Here is a 22,374-nt window from a genome sequence, read left to right as displayed (position 1 = left end):
AGCCTAGGGGCCAGAGCATAAAGATACAAGTCAAAACAGAGAGACTTACACAGAGACAACTAACAGCATCCAGCAAGGGAATTAAAAAAACGCAAAAACCCTTTCCAGTGGCTAAACAAACATCTTTCCTTGTGTTTGCACTTTCTTTTTTCCATTTAATGAAATTTGGAAAGAGCCATAGAATCTATTACCTTTTCAAAGTTCTGGATTCCATAAAATCATAGTCTGTGAAAATCAAATTGTTCATATACAGACTAATCTATATTGTGACCAACTTCTAGCGTCTCTGTATTTTATTAAAAAACTGGTGGACAATAAGAAATATTTTAAACTATAAGTAATGAAAGTAATAAATGACATACTTTTCATATAAAAGCATGGCTTTCTTCCAGGACACTATAGAAAAACTCCACAGCATTGTACTTGAATTTGCACAAACATTCCAAGGCAAGTAAGAATCTGAATGAGTATTTAAACATAAGGCTACTCATTTATTTTTTGTAGATCACATATAAAACAACTACAAAATTAATTTCATTTTCTTCTGGAAATACCCACCCAGAAAGCAAGAAAAATTGTCATTTCAGAAGTTTAATAAATGTTACTTATAAACAAGGCTAGAAAGGGTGCATATTGAAATGGTGTTGGGGGTGGGGAGACAAACCCTTTAGTTACAATCTTTTAGGGAAATGAATCGGCAATAAGACAAATTTCAAGTCAAGTTGCTCCACTGTACTACATAAGCAGTTTAGAATCTTAAGCAGATGCAAAAGGAATAAAGCAAATGGGAAGAAAAAAAGGCCGATAAAGTTTCTGGCTTCAATACAAGAGACATATCATTACCATATGATCTAATGTGGGTGTCAGCCGGATTGTGTTCATTGAGGGAAACCTTATTTTTTAACCGTGCTATGGAGTAGAAGCAGGAGGTTTTCAACCTAGTGACAGTCACAGAGCAGCACCTACCCCCTCCTCCTTTCCACACCTGCAAACTCTTTTGCTTGGGCTGAATATTTAGTGTAATTACATCTCAGCTTTGAGGGCTCCTGTGGCAAATCCCCGGATTAAAAGGTATGGTTTTCAATAATTGTCCTGAACTCTGCTACAGACTAATAAAACTTTGGTCAAATTGAGAGCAAAAGGAATTATTTGTTGAGAAAAAGAAAAGAAAAAAAATCGTGCTAAACTTTTAGTAACCTTTATGCAACATTTTAAACAAGTATCGCTTGAAAACAGAAGTTAAATATTTGGTAAAATGATTGAATGCATTGTTTTAGTTCTTTCTTTTCTGTTCTTGCAAAGATGCCTATTAAAAAAAACTGTAACCTAAAACTATGACTATCTGTTAATGTTTTTGTATTTTTACTAATGCAATGTTTAACTCTTTAGTAAGTGTTAACAGAAAAGTATTCTAAACTAGCATACTAGTTGTAGTTGGACTATATATTTAAGGATTTATTCCCCTCCTGAATTCTTGTATACTTTGAGAACTTTTAAAACCCCAGAGAAGTGAACTCTGGTGATTAGTGTAGAGATCTAACGTATATTTTTACAAACTCAGAAATGAGTAGAAATTATGACCAGAGAGGCAAAAATAAACATTGAAGATATTTGTGCTATTAAAGACCTTAGACATTCTCACAACTGCATAATTTCTTAAATGTAAAGTTTCCCTGTCAGTATTTTCAATACACATGAAATTTTATTGTAAGATAACATTCACTATAAAATGAGGGTGTAGGTTAATTTTCTAATTTTAAAACAGGGTAACACGATGACCACTGGTTAAGTGGGCTCCCAGTGATATAAATACCTGTGGCTTTTTTTTTTTCCTCTTGCTGTTTTTACCAGAAAAAGAGCCAAATTCGTTCTATAGTAGCCCTTGTTTATGGACAAATGCCACTTTTATTGTTCATTTTTTTATTGCTATTATTGTTGAAGTTTTTAATGCATCTAGTGCTAGGGGATTTTAGTTTTGCTCTGCATGTATAGTTAAACTTATCTCCTGAGGGTTAAATTTTGACTTTGAAAGTCAAACCAAAAGCTTATGTGATATTTTACACAAATGTTGATCTCAATGACTTAATTTAATGGGCTGAAATGGTTTTGGGAGTCAGAAATTATTATTTTTGATAAAACATTTATAAACTCTGGCAACTAGCTTTAGTAAAACAGAGACATTATATTAGCAATTAGTATCTTGGAAAGTGTCATACATTTTGAAAATACTTAAAACAGTTTCAGTAAAATTTAAAAAGTATATCTTCTCAATAATAGTCTCTTTGGCTTCTACATGGGTAACTGCTCTTTGCTGTTTATACTTCTAATTTATTAAGGAAGGAAGGAAATGATTAAGGAAATTATCTGTATCAATAGCTCATATTAATTGTTTTAAGACTCTGGGTCTTTAAGATACTAGATCTTTAAGATGCTGGGTCTTTAAGTATCATGACACTAAAATTTAAAAGAGGTTTTTTTCATGGAAGCATTTACAGAAAATTTTTGGACATGCTAATATTCTTTCCTGGGGCATTCAGGGTTAAAATGCACACACACACACACACACACACACACACGCAAATGAAAGTGAAATAAAAATAAGAAATGGAAGCTATAAGCTGCCTGTTTGTATTCAGCTCCAATCAAAAAGAATATCATGTGGAAAATTTGCACCATTTTAACAAGAGTAAACAAATATAAATGATGATCCTATTCCTCTGAGTTAATAATGCTCAACATTTCCTTTTTTGGGTTGTTAGTGAAACAACCAGGCATTTTCTCCTCTGGAGAAAAGATTACAAAGAGACATCTGCATTAACTCTCCTTGCTATTTATTAAATCTGCAATTACTTTGCTTAGTTTTTCTTCTAAAATTGCAAGACATTAAATATGCAAGGCTAGCAAGCTTGTGGTAAACCTTAAACATTGCATTTTAATGTGAAACAGATAGAAAACCACTCCCTTAGCTACAATCCAAAAGAACATGCTGCCAAAAGAAGAGTCTCCTCTTAAAGGGAAACTCAGTAACTGAGTGGGAGGGGGCTCCCAGAGAAAACTTGATACTGAACTTAAAGTGGCAGTGTCACTAATAATCTTTATGGTACTTTTTAAAAATGAAAAGCCACAAACCTGTATTGTATGTGTGCTACCTTAGATATACTTCAGTAGTAAATATAAACTCAGAACAAAAGTGTAAGAAATTGCAAATCATCTGTTTCCACTCTAGTATATCTAGGCAAAAATTTCCAAAATATACATTAGGGTTAGAGTTAGGGCATACAAAAATTTCTTTTCTTTCTGTTTTCTGTTTCTGTTTTTGTTTTATGCTTATGGTACAATTGGATAATGACTAAAAAAACCCTTTAATGCTTTAATATATGGCTTTAATATGGATTCTTAGAAGTATGCAATACAAGGTAGAGGAAATAAGACTAATGGTAATAGCTATAATATATTTTGGAAATACTTAGAATAGGTTCAATGGAATTTTAAAATATATCATCTTAAAAATAAGTTGCTCTTTTTCTATACAATTATGTATGCATTTGTTATTCAGATTTATGTAGTTCACTTTAGTCTGTTTAACAACATAGATGCATACATCTATAAGTGCTTGTTGACTGAATGGATAAATATTGTATAGATTTGTCAAAATTGTACTCTTTGTTTGTTTGTTTTACAAAACGTCTGTTGGTAAAAACAGATAACATATAAATCAAATGAAAACCAGTTAGGGATTTCCATATGTGTTTATTAACTTATTGAAAATAATCAGTTGGGGAAACTAGACAGTAGAGTTATTTCTAAAAGGGAACCTTACTTATACAAGTTGAGGTTTGCAATTTGATAACTTTCTTATACCAGAAATTTGATATTGAAAAAAAAAAGATAATTTTGAGTTCTAAAAAATCATACAGATTGGTTGCTTGGAACAAATTGTATAAATTATATTGTTAATAAAATGATGATCAATTGAGTCATTTGTGTGCAAAATATTGTGCAAGGCCCGGGTACAGAACAAGGAATAATAAGACACGCCCTGAAGGAGCACATCGTCTAGTGGGGGGGACAGACCAAGCACGCAAAACAAATTGCAATATTATGTGATAAGTTCTTTAAAAGAGGTAAGAGCAACGTGGTTTGGGAGCAGAGAAGAGGAAGGAAGCAGCATCCTGCCTGGATGAGCCAGGGAACACAGGAGGGAAGCCCATTATCTCATTCCATCTTTACAACGCTCTTACGAGGTAGGTAATCTAAATGGCAAGTAGCTTGGGGTGTCAGTGTTGAGGTGAGGACTGGCAGCGGAGGGAAAATGGAGAAAAATGTGGCTAGAATATCAGTTGGCACCAAATTAAGAGTGGTCTTCCATACAGCGCAAAGGATGTGGACAGCATTGGCAAGCCGTGGAAAGTCAACAAGTGGTTTGCAGTAGGAATTAACAAGATGAAATTTAATTTTAAAAAGATGACTCAGGCAGCAAAGTGGAAGACGGCCTGGAGTAGGGGAAATATTCAAGGCAGAAATGAGTTAGAAGCTCTTGCAATAGTTCAGGGAGTGGTGAGAAGAGATAAATGTAATAGCATGGAGAGACGAGATTAGCCTCCAGAGATACGATGCAGAAATTAGAGATCTCTCATGTATAGGCAACATTTTATTTGACTGTGGTGTGGCATGTGTTAAGTGAGCATTCAAAAGTCCAATATGATTTATTATCACGACCATTTTGCAAATGATTTGAATATATAGTATATCATCTTAATTCAGATCCAAAATTCAAATAAGCAGATTTAAACAATTATTCAAATTTCTCTTGGTAAATAGTTGTGCAAATGTTGCTTAATGTACCTTATCACCTTTCAAACACATTTTTAATGCTCTGCTTCTTAATAATAAATTAAATATTATTTTTTGCTCTTTTCTCTGTGTTCACTCAAATGCCCACTGTGGGCACTGTGGGGCATTATACAAATAATAACACACAGACTAGCCAATGCTACTTTTCTTAAACCTTTAATTTGTTTCCTAGGTACCCTGGTTGTGAAAATACATGAGATAAATCATGAAGGCCACTATCATCTTCCTCCTGCTTGCACAAGTTTCCTGGGCCGGACCATTTCAACAGAGAGGCTTATTTGACTTTATGCTAGAAGATGAGGCTTCTGGAATAGGCCCAGAAGACCGCGCTCCTGAACTTCCCGAATTAGAGCCCCTGGGACCAGTGTGTCCCTTCCGCTGCCAATGCCATCTTCGAGTTGTCCAGTGTTCTGATTTGGGTGAGTGGGATGCAGGCTTTCTTCACCTACCTTGTTTGTTTAATTCATGCGAATGGAGTCTCTGAGAGTTTAGCATTTTCAGCTTTAATCTCTGCAGTTCCAAATGTGAGAGACAGTGCCACCTAATGAGGAGCAAAGGAAGCAGAACAGAATAGAAAGAGAAGTAGCTTTGAAGTTAGGAGACTCTTTCTTTCCTTCTTTCCTTCTTTCTTTCTCTTTCCTCCTTCCTTCTTTCTTTCTTTCCTTTCAGTCAGGGCTCCAAAACTTTTCAATCTTAGGCAAATCACTTTTATAAATCTTGCTGAGCTTTATGGCCCTCCTTCCACAAAATAAATTTTTGAACAAAATGATGTCTTTCTCATGTTCTATGATTTGCTTTTATAAAATCTTAGATATTAAGAAAACCTGGACAGCCTCTCTACTCTTGAGTTAGCCCAGATAACATATTTTAACATTACTAAATTGTAAAGTATGCAGTTATCAAAAGCAAAACAAGTAAAATTTTACAACAAAACCTTATCTTTCAAGTACCAAAATACTCCCTTAATCTCTGGGTCTTAGTTTTGCTTTTACCTTTCGAATTTTGTAATCCAGCTGTTTAGAGTCTTCAGGAAATTTCAAAGGAAATATTTACAAGTAAGGTATGGTGCAAATATTCAGTATAATCTTGGAGCATATATCTTAAGCCTCTAAAGACAGTTTGATTTACCATCTTTTAAGAAAAATTTGGTCTGGAAATTCCAAGAGCAATATACTTAGAAGATAAATCTCCAGAAAGTTTGAAGCCCCAGTGGCTGGGCCAAAGGGTAATGAACTTAGTTTACACAACAGCTGATTCACATTCCTCTTTTCTTTTGGTATATTTTCTTATTGAAAAGAAAAAAGAAAAAAAATCCTTATAGGATTATTCTGCCATGGTGTATTTCCTTATGGAAGAAATCCCATAGTATAGTAAGGTATGTCTTTCAGAAGCCCTATATTTATTCAGAACATGTTTTCTAGCAGTATTTTTCAGGGAAAAAAATGCCACCAGCTTCTATTGAAGAAATAAACTGTGTGCAGAAACCCAGAAAAACATAAAACATATTCAATAATAACAACTGAAAAACACAGAGATAGCTTCTTCAATGCTGACATTTATTGTATAGCCATTTAAAACCCAAATAAAAGATGTGTATAAAGACTTTCAAAAGGCTACAGGATAACTCCACCAGCTTAATTTGTCCATTCATCTAGCAAATATACTGAGAGTCCACTATGGGGTCAGTTCTGTTCTAGGGCCTCAGGAGGAAGGGATGAGCATACCCCTGTTCTTGTGAATCTTATGTTTTAGTGGTGATGACTATTCCTTTTTTAATTATGTATTCACAATAAGAGAGATTGGATTGCTTTCAAATTGTTTAGAAACTTTTATAAGCAGCTAAAGATGATTATTGTCTGCATTATTGTCTTGGGTAGGAAAATAATGGGGTTAAAAAAATCAGAACAAAGGAATCATCATTTGATGGACATAGTAGGATATATTTGGAATAAACTTTTCTGAAGTTATTAAAATGGCCAAATTCCCAAGAAATGTGATGCAAGTTAAATTTCACTTTGCCTCTGAGAACAAGGTTAAAAGGATGTATTATTACTCCCACTATATAAATTATCAAAAATGAAGGGTTGATGTTTTTAAGGAGGGAAGAGTTGGCTAGTCACTTTACTGACGTTTTATTTTTTCATAAACATAGTTTCCATTTGTTTCTATGAAAAATAGTTCATAAAGCTTGACCCTGATGAAAGCATTGGGCTAGTTTTCCAATTTTGTATCATGGAAAAGGCACAAGCCTATTGCTCACAAGTAAAAAAAAAAATGTAGTCATAGGAAACATCAAGCTCCCTGACTTGGGAGTCTTATGATACAGTTTTGTTGTGTTATTATTCTGTTTTTAGATGAGCATGTTTTCTACATATGCTATCGTTTTTCTAAGAGTCCAAAGTGTATGTCATTCCCTTATTACACTTAGGTTTAGGGCTGTTATATACTAAGCAAGTGGCTAAGATTGTAAGAAATGATTTGTTTTTAGAGACCATGTTTAACTAAGAGAACTAAGTTCCAATGAGCAGTGGCCTCAGCCAAGGCACTTTTAATCTTTGTTGATTCAAAGATGCATGTTTAAATATATTGTAAAATTTTTAATCAGATGGTTTCTAAGATGGAAAATGTACTTCCTAAAAGGGAGAGAAATCCACTTGCCTTTAAAGAAAACTGACTCCATTCATATCTTCAACTACTGTTTAACTCTTGCTTACTTTATGATCTTGGCAAGCTGTTGAGAGCCTTGACATCTTTAGAAAAATCACAGTTGTCGAGATTTTATTGTATGTGTGAAGTACCTGGCTCATAGTAGCAGTTCATGCATGCTTTGATTATATGATGATTATGTGAAGTAAAAGATGAAGCAAGGTAGAAAGAAAACAAGGAAGGAGAAGTGGACAACTTCAATCCTTCTAAAGGAAATGTATTTGATTCTTTTATGTCCTCTAGTGATCTGAGAATGAACCTTGAATTATTACAATAAAAAAATGCAATGCACTTGAGGATGTCCAATGTTAGTGCTTATCTGTGTCAAAGACTAATCTTGTCTTCAGTACTATCCTGCCAGAGCTTTTAATGAGCAGAAAGCAGCTACAGAGTTGAAAGACAATAGTCCTTTGTCATCTTGTTATATGAACAATATTTAATGTCAAACAAACTTCTTTTAATTAAAATGTGTGACTGCTTTTTTCATTTAAGAAATAGTTTTGGCAAATTTAAAACAGCATCAAAATTTTTTAACAGTTCTTTCAAAACTAAGAAGTAAAAACTGTGAAATTAAAATTAAGTAATTACTCCATGGGAAAATGTGAGGCCTTCTGGAAGATGCAACGCCTGTTTTAGTCCCTAACTCTAATTTATCAGCGTAGTTTCAAAATGGGATTTTCTAGAACATGGGGGCTTGCAAAGGTAAATGTGAATTGTTCATTGATGTTGGCCAAATTATTTTCTTGCATTTATTGCAATTTAGCTTGTAATTTGAACCAGAATTATATGAGACCTATATCTTCTCTTCTTTCTTTCACTATCCTTCTAAGACATAAACAATTTACTCTTAATTATGGCATTTATTAAAATAATAATATTGAAAATAAATGTAGGATTAGCAAAATCAGAAATCTATGGGTTATTTTAAAATAATAAACCCACAATGTAACTCATTCTTGTCAAATCTTTTAAAAATATCCTAATATTGATCTTGATTAGCTGCTATGTTCTATGTGCTTGGTATCTTGAAGGAAGACAGTTTCCCTTACTTGCATACTCTTTGGCTCAGCCATTCATCTTTGGATCAGGTGTCACCAGGTAGCATAATTTGGTAATGACTTTCATCTCCCTGCTGAAATGCAAATCAACCCTGAGAAACTGAATAAGCATAAGCATTATCTTTTGACTATTCTCCAAAATTAAAGTAATAATTATTGGTATATTTCCTTATAATTATTGATAAATTTCAAAAGAATTGAAGTATCTCTTAAAGTTATTTAATAGTGGAAAAAACTTGGGTTATGCAGTTAAACACCTCTGAATTCAAATTCTGCTTTGCCATTTACTAGCTGTAACTATAACTTTGAAACTTTCAAAACCTTGTTTCCTCATTTGATAAATGGGAATATATCTTATTTCACTGGGTAAGAGTAGAAAATATATGGGAGAATGTGTATCATAGTAACTCTTATATTTCATTTACCATTTTAGACCAAGTTGGCTAACAACACAAGGCTATTTCTAACATGTAATTTTATTTTCAACTTGAAATTGAGAGTTCCTAGTAATATATGGCTTTTCAAGCTGGATACAAAATAATGCCCTCTCTCCCATTCCCTCTAAAAAGGCTAACTCCATCTTGAAATGTAAATAGAGAAGAAGCAAAAAATTATACAAGTATCAAGCAATTCGGTGTACTCCAAACCAATATTCCTTGTAACAAAATTGGTTTGAGTTGAGAACAATAAAGTATTTGGCTATCTTATAATCATAAACAATTTACAGCCCACATGCTTGGCCCTCTAGAAATGGTTCCAGAAGATGGAACACATTTAATTTTGCCATGTAAAAGCATTACAAATAACTACTGATTCCTAAGCTGTACCTCATAATGCAAAGGATATTTTAATTTAAAATCTCAGGAAAAATTACGATCTTTCTAAATTGCATAAAGTTAGTTTCTTCTTTTTTAATTGTTTTGTTTGAACTGGTGAAAATTTTGCCAGTGGTTATCACTTGAGACATAATATACCACAGCTTCTTGCTTGGCTGGGGAAACTGGTTTTCCAGAAACAGATCTTATATATGAGGTAAATGAACCGTTAGACTTCTCCCATGAAATCAACCCAGAAAAAATAAATCAGCACTGTTTTGTAGAGGGGAAGACAGACTGCTACAAGCTCAGTTGCCTTCACAGTTTATGTCTGACTCTGCAGCAGCAGGGATGGGGGTGTCCTTCATTCAGTTTCAGATGCATCAAAGGTTGTCTACAAAACATGGTGCAGGCAGGAGGCTGTGCACAGAGCATGCCCAGTGGGTTACACCTAAATTGGCACTGGGTAGGGGAGTATGGCCGATCCTCAGTCCTCAGATGAAGCATGAGTAATGCTCAAATGTGACCTAGATAATCAAGCCTCTTGCCTAAAAGGGTTAAAGATGGGGAGGAGGATGAGGGGAGTCAGAGAAGGCCAAAGGCAGCGCGTCTGTCTCCTTGACTTGAGAACTGACATATCTCTGGTTTCCTTCTCTGCCCCAGGAGGGACTGAGAGGCAGCTGTGTGGGATCAAGGCATTTTGTTAGACTGCAGCTGTGATGCATTCTCCTTTGGAAGAACAGCCCTGGCTCCAGGGGACATGGTGGGGATTCTTTGGCTGGAATATCAATTCCCTGGGTAAAAGAGGAAAACCATGAAACCCTCTAATCTTAAGTTTTCTCCTTCAAAAAGAGTAGCAAGAAGGTTATACATGTCCTTGAAAATAAGGATAAAGAAAGTTAACCAGTTTGCAATCCATTTTTAATAAAAGGAGAAAGCCCTGCAACAATTATACTGAACACTCAAGACTCAGTTACCCTCGACTTAGCCTGAAGGCTGCTTTGAGATAACTTCTGCAGCTTGTCTACTTCTGTGCATTCACTATAATCTCCATTTGCCTTGATTATTCTATAATAATCAGTTGTGTGTACATATATATAATTATTCAATATCTTTTAACCACCTCGTTCTACATCTATCTTCTTTCTTCACCAGGGGGAAGTGTGGTAATAATTTATCTTTGTACGCTCTCTGCTCAACCAAGTGCCGTTTACTTGGTAGGCTCTTAAACATCAGTAAATGCTTGATGAATGACTAAATGAATGTATGCATAGCTTGGTGCTTGCATGAGTGCTTGGATGAATATTCTACGGTATTTTTGACTCTACCAAGCTGGAACAGGAGGGAATATAGCTGACTAGGAAATAGAAGTCATGGAGCTGTGGTCCAGCTTTTTCCCTTTGTTTCTTTCCTTTGAGGATGACCATAAAACCAAAAAGCTTAGACAGTCTTTTTGTTTGGAAAAAGAATGAAATTAAAGGGGAAAATCTTCTGTTTCTGAAGCCTTGTCTAACTGATATACCACAATCAAATTGCCATTTTTAAGTGAGAAAGAGGGAAATATGCCTGCCTTGAGCAGAAAGAATTTTGCTCATTTGCCAAAAACTGAATTGCACCACCATTGTTGCAATCACAAAGTTGAAGATGGAATTATAAAAAAAATTGTTGGAAATCAGTAAGAATAAATCTTGGAGTTTGGACTCTTGCCATATGGCAGGAAAAAAGCATGATGTTTTAGGATGACCTGGCCTTTGTCCAACGTGATGTTTACCAGATTGCTGACATTTGCTAGCAGAACAATGCTATTCATCACTGAGACAACCAAAAGAAGAAAGAACAAAAGGAGTATATTTTTGACTAGCTTTTATTTAGAGATGATTTTATGGTAATATCATAAGTAAAGTCTTATTTACTTTAATAAGTAATTGTATTTTAAAGATGATAAAGCTCCTTTTACTTTATCTTCTTTAAATTGGGAAAGAACATAACTAATTCAGTCTACCTTGGAAATACTATGTTTTAATGGAAAATTTAGAATTCTATTAAATGATGTTCATTGAAAATTAAATTTAGGAAACTACTTTGTTCCTATTACTATTGCTGAATAAATATTACCCCAAAACATGGTGGCTTAAGAAAATAATTTTATTTTGCTCATGACTTGAGGTATGATAAATTTGAGAAGGGCTCAGAAGGGCTGTGCTTATTTGAGGTTTCTCATGCATCTGCAGTCAAACAGCTGGGAACGTAGGCATGGGAAGGCTAGCCTGGGCTAGACACCCAAGGCAGTTCAATCTCATTACTGACAGTTGGCGCTGCTGTCGCCTGAGAGCTCAGCTGATCTGTCATCTGGAATGCCTCAGGTGGTCTCTCCTGCATGGTGGTCGCAGTGTAGACATATTTTTTTCTATGGCCCCTGGCTGTCCCAGAGCAAACATTTCAGGAGAACTGGGTGGCAGCTGTACAACCTTTTCTGACCTAGCCTCAAATGTCATAATATTTCACTTCCACCATAGCCTGTTGGTTCCCAGAGCCATCATAAGGCCATCCCAAATTCAAAGGGAAGCAAGAGGAATTAGATTTCACCACTTGATGGGATTGGGATAAGTTTCTATGGCAGAAGAACATGTTGGATAGGAAATTTAATTAATGCCATCTTTAGAAAATATAATTATCTACATACTTAGATATATACATTTGTAATATATTTAATAAGTATGAGCATAAATTATATATTATATGAATAATGTCTACAGATATTACGTGTCCCCCATGAAAGTCATTGTTTAACAATTACAAACTACTTAAGAGATTAAACATATTATATTTAAATTAATTTACAAGTTAACTTCATAGTTACTTAAATTTTCGACTTGAGATTGTAAGAAAGGCATTAAGACATATCCTCATGACTTTGTTAACATTATAGAACATTTTTGGAAGCAAATTTTGTCTGGCTAACTGATATATTATTTAAAATCCTTAATATCTTATTTTGTATACAATTTTATGAATAACCATAAAATTCATCAGTATCAATAGGAATTATCTAGTTAAAAGTCAGACATAGTTAATACAATAATATATGATTAAAGGTAGGATTTGTTTATTTAAAAGTTTAAAATTTTAAGGTAGAATAACTTTTTTCATAGAATACTACCTGATTGATACTCTTAACGTTAATTTTAGTTCAAATAAATAATTTTTAATCATCAAAAATAATCCTTAGCTCTATTATATTTCTACCTCAACTTACTTCAGGCTCAGTATTTTCAGGTGAGGAGTTAGAGGCCGAGGGATGCTAACTTATAGGTTCCAGCCATCTCTAGTTAGTGGCTGACTTGATTTTAACCCAGGTAATTCTGTCTCTAAAGATATGTAAACAAAGACTGTTATTTTATAGATTTGCAAAAGAGTGTAGCATTTGCCGCCATTAAAATAGGGTTGAATTGACCAGGAACAGTTTTTGAGGGATCTAATTACTTGATAGGGAACATGTGCTTCCTAAACGGAAGAAGGCTTTCTGTCCAAAGGCAGAACAGAGCTTGCTAGACAAGCTCTCCAAAGGCCCTAGACTTTATGGGAACAATGATGAATACAGCAAGACCAAGAAATGACTGACAAGAAAAAACAACCTAGAACCAAGATCTTTACATGAAAAATCTGTATTTCACATATCTGAAAAATGATTTCAGCCTCCAAGATAATATGCATTATAATTGTACAGAAAAAAAGATTTACAGACTAATAATCATCTAGATAATTGGAATTGCACTCTGTCTTTTTCCTATGGATAATAATTGTAGGTAGCAGTCATTGAGACTCTGCTGTGCACTATGGCAGAAGATTATTTTGTAGAATAGCTTATTGAATTTTCAGAAAAAATCCTGTGAAAGATGTAGGCAAACTGAGGCACAGAGAGATTAAACAACAAGTCTAGTGATCTTAGGAACCAAGAAGAGGAACCAGGATTGAAATTCAAATAATAGTCTTATAAAAAGAAGTTATTATGGAAACATTTTTAAATCTGCAAGTTCTACAGAATAAAGTAAGACCCTTGTGTCCCCACCACAGAGTTTCAACCAGTATCAACTAATGCCATTATTTTTCTATGTATCTCCACCCATTTCCCCTTCCATGTCATTTTAAAGTAAATTCCAGTTATCCTATTATTTTATCCAACAATATACATATCAGTATGTTTCTCTTAAAAATAAAACTCTTAAATAAAATAATTATAACAATTAGATCACATCCCCAAATAACAATAATTTCTTAACATTAAACAGTCATTCAATGTACACATTTCCAATCATCTCATAAATATTATAAATGCATATTTTATAGTTTATGTGAATCAGGATCCAAATGAAGCACATACATTGCATTTTTAAAATAGTTCTTAAGTATTTTTTAAACTATTGTCTCACCATTTCTACATTTTGCCTTGTGAGTTATTTGTTGAAGACATTGAGAATTTGTTGAATCCATCTCTTCAGTGAATTTTAGCATGTTCCTTTGACCTGTTTCTTGGAAAGTGAAATTTAGATCTAGGGACTAAATTAGATCTAGATCAGGTTAAATCCAACCTAGGGTAGGTCATATTTAGGATTAATTGTTTGTTCATTTGTTTGTTTCTGACAATACAAATCCATGAATCAGGATATGTTTCTTCATCTAGAGGCTTATAATTGATCTTTCCCCAGAGAAATATATGCCATGCAAAGAAACTGTTACCAATGGATTAGTCACCAAATAAGACAGAAAGGGCAATCTTCTTCAGACACATATGTGACAAAAGATGCTTCACAAATGTGTCAAAGACACAGAAGAAAGTGAGATCAATTTTCAGGTGCTTATAATGGAAATGACATATTTGACATTAGCATTCATTTATACAATGTTCCTGGCCACAGGAATATCAGAAAGAAAATTATGATCATTATAGCCAGTTGTATACTAATCCTTCTGAGGAAAAATAAGAAGCCCCATGATATCAGGATATGGAGAGATGGTTATAAAAAAAAACAAACAAACATGGCAGAAGAGATCTCAAAGCAATACTCATGCATTTTTCACCATGAGCCATTCAGGCAGAATGACTCTAAAATTAATTAATCAGAAAGGTATATTCTGTGTGCAAAACATCCAGAGAAAAGCTCTAATGAAAAACACTTATTTGTCCTGCTTACCCAGAAATTACGGGGAAAAAAAAAAAAAAAAACAAAACATAAAATACAGTACAGTATAGCCAGCAAAATCTTATAAGTTGATAGCCTAAAAAGAATTTGGAGATAGGAGAGCATGGTTATTTGGGGTAGTCAGGCTAAGTATTGTACAGGAGGGGGACTATGGGGTGAGTGTTAAAGGACTGTTAGAATGGAAATAGAAGGAATGAACAAGCTTACCATAAAATATGCATTGTATGAACAAAATTGAGTAGCTAAGAATGAGCACAGTATGTTCAAGGGACAGTTGTAGATCAGTACTTTTTAAAAAAATATGCACAATGATCACAGGCATAAATGGCATACCACACAGTTCTGGAGTGAGGACTCAAACCATCTTGGTCCTTGGTCTACTGTAGCCATGAGTCATATTGGATAAGCTATTTAACTTCTTTACCATGGAAAGAGAGGATTAGCCTAGCTTAGAAGTTCCTAGATTTATGAAAACAAGTAAACTTTTTTGAGTGTTGACCAAATTAATTTCCTATTAAGGTCAAAACTTAACCTAACAAAATAACAACACCCTGCCATCTGCTACCATAATCATCTTTTAAAGATGGTATATTTAAGAGTAGAAATGTAAGTGGTGGTAGGAACTAGTCTCAGAAATGCCTGTGTGTGTGTGTGTGTGTGTGTGTATGTGTGTGTGTGTGTGTGTGTTTGTGAGAGAGAGAGAGAGAGAGAGAGAGAGAGAGAATTTATATTAAAACCAACCAGATGGTTTTTTTTTCTTACTTTGAAATAGATTGATTAAAAACTTCATCATGGAGTCTATCTGATCAGCATTTGGGAACCATAAACTAGCTGATATTTAAGGGCACTTCCCTCTGTGATATTCTAAGAGGTCACACCTGGGTTAATATCCCCATTTTACTCTGCCTAAGATTGCCTTTGAGTAAGTTATTTAACACTCCGTACACCGTGTCTAGCCCTTAAATGTATAGCATGTTACTGGGTCTAATGTCAGAACCATTCTCTTGGGGGAGAGATAGGTATGACAGACAAAAATATGCTGGAAGCCAGCGAGTTGTCCTTTAATTCTGCAGTCCCCAACCCCCAGGCCTCAGATTGGTACCAGACCGGTACCAGACCGCACAGCAGGAGGTGAGCAGCAGGCAAGCAGCAAAGCTTCCTCTGTATTTACAGCTGCTCCCTATGTCACTGCATAAGCTCCATCTCCTGCCAGATCAGCGGCAGCATTAGATTCTGGTAGCAGTGCAAACCCTGCTGTAAACTGCGCATGGGAGGGATCAAGGTTGTGTGCTCCTTATGAGAATCTAATGCCTGATGATCTGAGGTGGAGCTGAGGTGGTGATGCTAGCTCTGGGGAGTGGCTGCAAACACAGATTATCATTAGCAGAGAGGTTTGACTGCACAATAAATGTAGTGTGCTTGAATCATCCTGAAACCGTATCCCCACCCCACCCCACCCCCACCCACCACTGGTCATGGAAAAATTGTCTTCCATGAAGCCAGTCCCGGGTGCCAAAAAGGTTGAAGACCGCTGCTTTACTCCACATTTTGTCACTCCCAGATAGATGAGCTTGTCCATGTCATTCAAACTTTTCTAAAAATCATCTGAAACAATGAAATTATATATTGCTTTACCTATCTCATTAGTAAATAAAATAACACATTTTAAATTTTTTGGCCAGGCACAGTGGCTCATGCCTTTAATCCCAATGCTTTGAGGGGCAGAGGCAGGACAATCACTTAAGGACAGGAATTCAAGATCAGCCTGGGCAACATATGAAGAACTCTAGGAAAAAATAGAAAAAAATAGTTGGATGGATGTGATGGCATGCACTTGTAATGCGAGCTACCCAGGAGGCTGAGGCAGGAGGATTGCTTGAACCCAGGAGTTTGAGGTTACAGTGAGCTATGATCATGCCACTGCACCCTAGCCTGAGTGACAGAGCAAGACCCTGTGTCTATATAAATAAATGAATGAATATAATGAATTTTTAAAATGAACTCTAAAACTACATAAAACGCTAATAATAAAATACTTACATGTTAAATATTCCAAATAGATATGAATTTACAGTTAATTCAGAGCAGGTTGTAGGATTATGATTTTAACCATTAAAATGGCTGGCTCTGCAAGAACTAAACTGCAAAAATTACAATGCCAAAGGTGGTATTTTTTATTCTAAATCTTTAAAAATAAAATGTATATTATTCACCTCAAGCAGTTCCCATTGTTATGAAACATTATGATGATAACCAAAATTGTCAGCCATCCAGACACATAATTCTTTCCCTAAAAATTTTAATTTTTATCTGCAGTTGGCATTGACCAAATGTTAAGAAAGTCACTAGAATTTAAGTTCACCAATGAATAAAAGTAAGCACAGTGGAAATTAAGACTTTGACAAAGAAGCCAAAGAAATAATGATAAAATGTAGTAACTATATTCCAAATTAAAAGAAATGTATCTTTTGTTGGTTAAAGAACATTAATTATCAAAGATTTGGCAGAAGTCTACTATATCTAATTGCATGAAATTAGCAAATTGACATTTCCAAAAATGGCAGTGATTACAGCTGCTTGGTGTTGTTAAATATCCTCCTACAAGGTAGCTGTTCTAGTGTATTACTGTTCATCACTAAAAACACTTCATTCTTGTTATTCCCATAGGAACTGTTTCTGTAGTGAGTTATATACCTATGTAAGTACAGAATCACCTGTATTTTGATATTCAAATTTATAAAGATAGCTAGTCACCGAATAAGGAACAAGATGTTTTCCCCACTACCAACATAGCAGTGATATTGTGATAAAAAATTATTTGGAAAGAACTCAGAAGTAGGAGATTTTGGATAGGTTTTCTGTAATTTTCATGGAAGAAATGAAGATAGTTGAAATATGGCTACCATGATGGTTTATAAATGTATGTTTAGATAAGACTCAAAATTGGAAAGTTATCTTCCCAGCATAGCAATTATCATGCTCTGTATTAATTTTATTTTTAATTAAAAATTGTCAATTGAATTATATTTTCTATTTTCTATGAGAACATGGGCAGTATCTGTCTTGTTTCTGCTGTATCTCCAGGATCTAATAAACTGTGCCTAGGAGGTACTCAATAACGTTTTGTTGAATGAATGAGAAAATGATCTTCAGTAGTTCAAGTTTCAGATATGATGGAGAGGTTGCTTCTACCAAAGGTTGAAAAACATTTGTGATTTATGTTATGCAATCTTAAAATATCTAAATTATTATATTTTATTTAATAATATATCAAACTTTTACTTAATATCCTACATCAATATGGAATAATGCCAATGGAAGAGAGAAAGGCAAAAGACATCATTTAACACTTTTCTCCATTAATATTCATGACCTATTCAAAATGACGTACCCTTTCAATAATATTGATTCATCCTTATTCATATAGTTGAATGACTATTGAAATATTTTTTAATACCACGGAGCATTTGGTTATTCATTCTGCTTACATTTATAAACTAAAAATAATAACTTGTTTAGTTAGTCCTAAATCTAAAGTCCAAAAGTAATGCTTCATAAAATTAATTTTGGAGAAGCTATACTACCAAATTTATTTTATTTTATTCTAATTAGCCACATATCTGTTGGTTATAAAATATCAATTAAAACTGGTATTGTTTTGGCATGCCAATTAAAACTGAAATAACTGTTCTTCCAAAAGTTTGGATAAATTTTCAAGTTCTTCACACAACAACCTGGTTACATGTTCATATAATTGTCATTTTAAGTGTGTAGATCTGTGACAGTGTTAGGTTTATCAAAAAGATCTTTATAATTGATGATTTAGCTAGAATAATTCTCTATCAAAAGGGTATTTATATAGAAATGTATAGATTTATAAATCATTCATGCTGAACACTTATCAAAGGAATTGCTTTTTAATACAAGAACAATGAGGTAAAACACAGTAGATACTGAGAGATTTGGCCCATACCCTAAAAAAATACAAATTTCCCCCTTATGCACAAGAGTAATTACATGAGGAAAATGTCATGTTCAGTTTATAATTAAATAAAAAATTTCATTTGGAATTTTGGTTGGAAAAGATAATGCAAACATTTTAAACTATAACTAATATAATTCTTATAAGAAAAATGTTTCTGATAAAATTATCATCATGACTTCATTTCGTGGTAAATACATCCTTCATGACTCTGTAGTTGTGTGTCCTTTGTTACTAACCATATATTCCTTTTACTCTTATGCTAGGTCTGGACAAAGTGCCAAAGGATCTTCCCCCTGACACAACACTGCTGGACCTGCAAAACAACAAAATAACTGAAATCAAAGATGGTGACTTTAAGAACCTGAAGAACCTTCATGTAAGAATTATTTTATGTATTTTATTAAGCACAATAAGATGTATCTCAAAGTATTTTTCAAAGCAAAACCTAGGTAGAGGCAAAAGTACTATATGGCAATAAATAAGCACCTAAGTGTTTATTATAAGTCACTCGCCTCTACTCTATATTATGATGTGGAGTGCATCAAAAAAGACATGACTCTTTCAAAAGGGTTTCTTGCCTGTGTCTCCTATGGCTATACCTATTAGAAGGACAGAAGATGAGGGCATTTGGTTAATCCCGTCCCCACAGGTCAGCTTCCCAGGGTATAAAGAAGGGCCAACAAAGACAAAGACTGAACATAGCTGTAGTTGGGAGAGGGCATTCCAGGCACGGAGAGTGACCAACCGAGTCAAATAATCTTAAGCCTTGCTAAGGCAGCCTTCTGTGAGAGCAAATGCATTGTCTGTTCATGTAGTCCACCAGAATTGCTATAAAATGTGTTATCTAGCACAGCTCTCTACCTATGGGAGGAGTGTGCTGTGGCCTCCTTTCAAAATATCAGTGCACATTTAGTATTAATAAGCCAGAGTCCAATGTCTAAAATATATACTATGACAATCATACTGTGTCTGTATTCCATTCTGGTAGGCCACTCTTGGAGTGCTGACTCTTGTCCTTGGCATGAATTTTAGGAAGGACATTAAAGAGCATCCAGAGGAGGATGATCATGGGGATAAGAAAACTGGAAATCATGTCTTACAGGCACAGCTGATGGAGATGTGGATGTCTAAATTGAATGTAAAGGGTCACTGGTGACATATTTGAAGGGCCATGTTGGAGAGGAATTGTATTTACTTGCTTCAACTACAAGATGACAGAATGGTCCTAGTGCACAGAAGTTTTAGGGAAGCAGGCCTTTTTTCAACATTAAGAATGAAATTTAAAGGGCTAGAATTTTCAGAAAATGGAGAGGATTGCCTAGTAATATGTTACCTACTTGTGGAGAAAAGAATTCACAAGTTCTTACAGTGGAATGATTATTTATGTTCTTAAGGTTGGGAGCATAAGATTAGTAAACTCTAATTTCACATCCATTTATTGCATCTAGTCATTATAGAAAATAATTGAGGGGGATATATAGTAAGAATAAGCAATATACAGTAAAATATAAATATAAAATAAATGATCTGGGTGCTACATGTTAGAATAATAAATATAGATACAAGGGAAAAATATAATATAAAATAGAATAAACTTGTCATAATGTATTACACAGTTAATATAATCAAGATAAGATTTAGTTACAAACTTTCTGACAGCCAAGATGAGAAAAGAAGCAAACATTTATCCATTGAGGGAAAATATACCAGATTTTTTAAAGTAAGCAAAGATTTTTTCCTAAGATTTTAAGATTCTACATGGAACAGTTAAAAACATAGCACATAATACAATGCCATGGTCAATTTATTGATGTATACAACAATATAAGCACAATATGATATAAACGGTAAGTATTAAGGGCACAAAACAAAAGAAAAATCAGACACCATCATATATCAGATTACCAGTGAGTGTTTCGAGAAAATATGGGACAGAAGAGTTTTAGAGGATTAGCAGAAGTTTGAAAGGCAGAGAGAAGAAAAGAGGGTCACCTGTGCAAGAGGAAAACAAAGACAGCAGAAAATAAGCAGCAGACAAATGCAAATACCAGCTGGCTAGAATGAAAGATAACAGGTTCTGGAACAGTGGCGGATACGGCTTGAACTAGCAGTGGTCTTGATCTTGGACCAATAGGGTCTGTTTTCACTGATAGGACACCGGGGCCCAAGCCCTACTCACCAGCTCTCCACTTTCATCTTAAGTTTTCATTGGGAGTGAGCTGATGGTGAAACCAACCAGGTTTGTCTGTGGCTATTTAAACTGTCATTGGAAGCGGATTAAGACAATGTGGCATATGTATACCATGGAGTGTTACTCAGCCATTAAAAAAAAATGGTGAACTACCTCTTGTATTAACCTGGTTGGAACTAGAGCCCATTTTTCTAAGTGAAGTATCACAAGAATGGAAAACCAAACACCACATGTACTCACCATTAAATTGGTACTAATCCATCAACACTTACGTGCACATATGGAAGTAACATTCATCTGGGAACGGCAGGTGGGGGGTGTGGGGATGGGTATATTCACACCTAATGAGTGCGGTGTGTGCTGTCTGGGTGATGGGCACACTTGTAGCTTTGACTTAGAAGGTGCAAGGCATTTTATGTGACCAAAGTGTTTGTACCCTTGTAATATTCTGAAATTAAAAAAAAAAAAACTGTCATTGGAATGTTTAATGAAGAGATCATAAAAAGTTAATATCAATTTCAGCAAACTGAAATATTTAAAAGGCTTTATTTGCATAAGTTTACCCTAAAGCTACTTTTTTTTAAAGGATGGAAAATGCTCTTACTATAATCTCAACTTCCTGCACATTTACGTATAATCTGAATAATTTGAAAAAGACTCTTTTATATCCTTCCCTAAGAGACATCTACTTCCGTGATGCTCTCATTAAATCTGGCATTTGTAATAATGTGTTCTTTCTTTTCCCAAGTCTCCTTCTAAGTATGTTTTTAGGCAACCACATTTTGGCAATCCCTTTCTTTCTACTTCAAAGTATACATCAGAAGAAGAGGGAGAGTTTATTAGAGCTTTCAACTATTCAAAGGATTTTAAATAGCTACTTCTCTCCTACTCTTTCATTCATGATTACTTCTATCCTTGTTATTATACAAATAAACATCTTAATTTCAGCTAAGGAAAGCCACACTTGAATGGGAAGGAAGGAGAGAAATGAAAATTTAGCAAGGATTAAAATAGAAGGGATTTAACAGAAACATGTTCCTTTATTCTTCAATAATCTATCCATTTACAACTCTGTGGCTCATTATGAATGGTACATGTTGCATAAGAGTAGTCGTGTATATATAGTAGAAAAACTACATAATTGTTCTATAAAATAATGGAAAATGAAGTGTGGTAATGCCAACATTCAATATCGAAGCTTAATAAATCTAGTAAGGAAGGTTTATTTTTTAAATTAAAAATCAACAAAAATGGTCAAAGATTGAAGAATAGCAAACCATTTGTTTAGAAATAACTATATACTATTAACAGACACAGAAAGATTAAGTTACTTGCTTATAGTCACCAAATAAGAGTTAGAGCTTGAGATTCTAAACTCAGGAGAATTTTGGCTTAAGCCAAGTGTACTAATAATTGCCTCTAATTATGATAGTCCAAAAAAGCCCTCAGAACAATACTTGGTGCAGTGCAAGCTCTACATAAGGAGAAAAATGTATATGAAATTAAAAATCAGGTTTCAACATTTAACATAAAATAGATTTTTCAGATCATGTTTAATACATTT

General features: G+C 34.3%; 1 protein-coding gene across 2 annotated transcripts in view; it reads left to right on the top strand.

Annotated features, from left to right (window-relative positions):
- The first annotated feature begins 821 nt into the window (after positions 1 to 821).
- The window catches only part of DCN (decorin), a 37,298-nt gene continuing 15,745 nt past the window's right edge, over positions 822 to 22,374 (top strand). Inside the window, exons 1-3 of one of the 2 annotated variants that reach the window (XM_069489500.1) lie at positions 822 to 1,071; positions 5,027 to 5,273; positions 18,883 to 18,995. In XM_069489500.1, the coding sequence (XP_069345601.1) occupies positions 5,060 to 5,273; positions 18,883 to 18,995 (327 nt within the window). In that variant the 5' untranslated portion in view covers positions 822 to 1,071; positions 5,027 to 5,059. Of the gene's footprint in view, positions 1,072 to 4,067; positions 4,245 to 5,026; positions 5,274 to 18,882; positions 18,996 to 22,374 lie in introns of those variants that run through there. The other variant, XM_069489501.1, reaches the window with a different exon arrangement.

Source organism: Eulemur rufifrons, chromosome 16 (genome assembly GCF_041146395.1).
Source record: "Eulemur rufifrons isolate Redbay chromosome 16, OSU_ERuf_1, whole genome shotgun sequence".
Classification (NCBI taxonomy): domain Eukaryota; kingdom Metazoa; phylum Chordata; class Mammalia; order Primates; family Lemuridae; genus Eulemur; species Eulemur rufifrons.
This window is presented reverse-complemented; position numbering and strand designations above follow the sequence as displayed.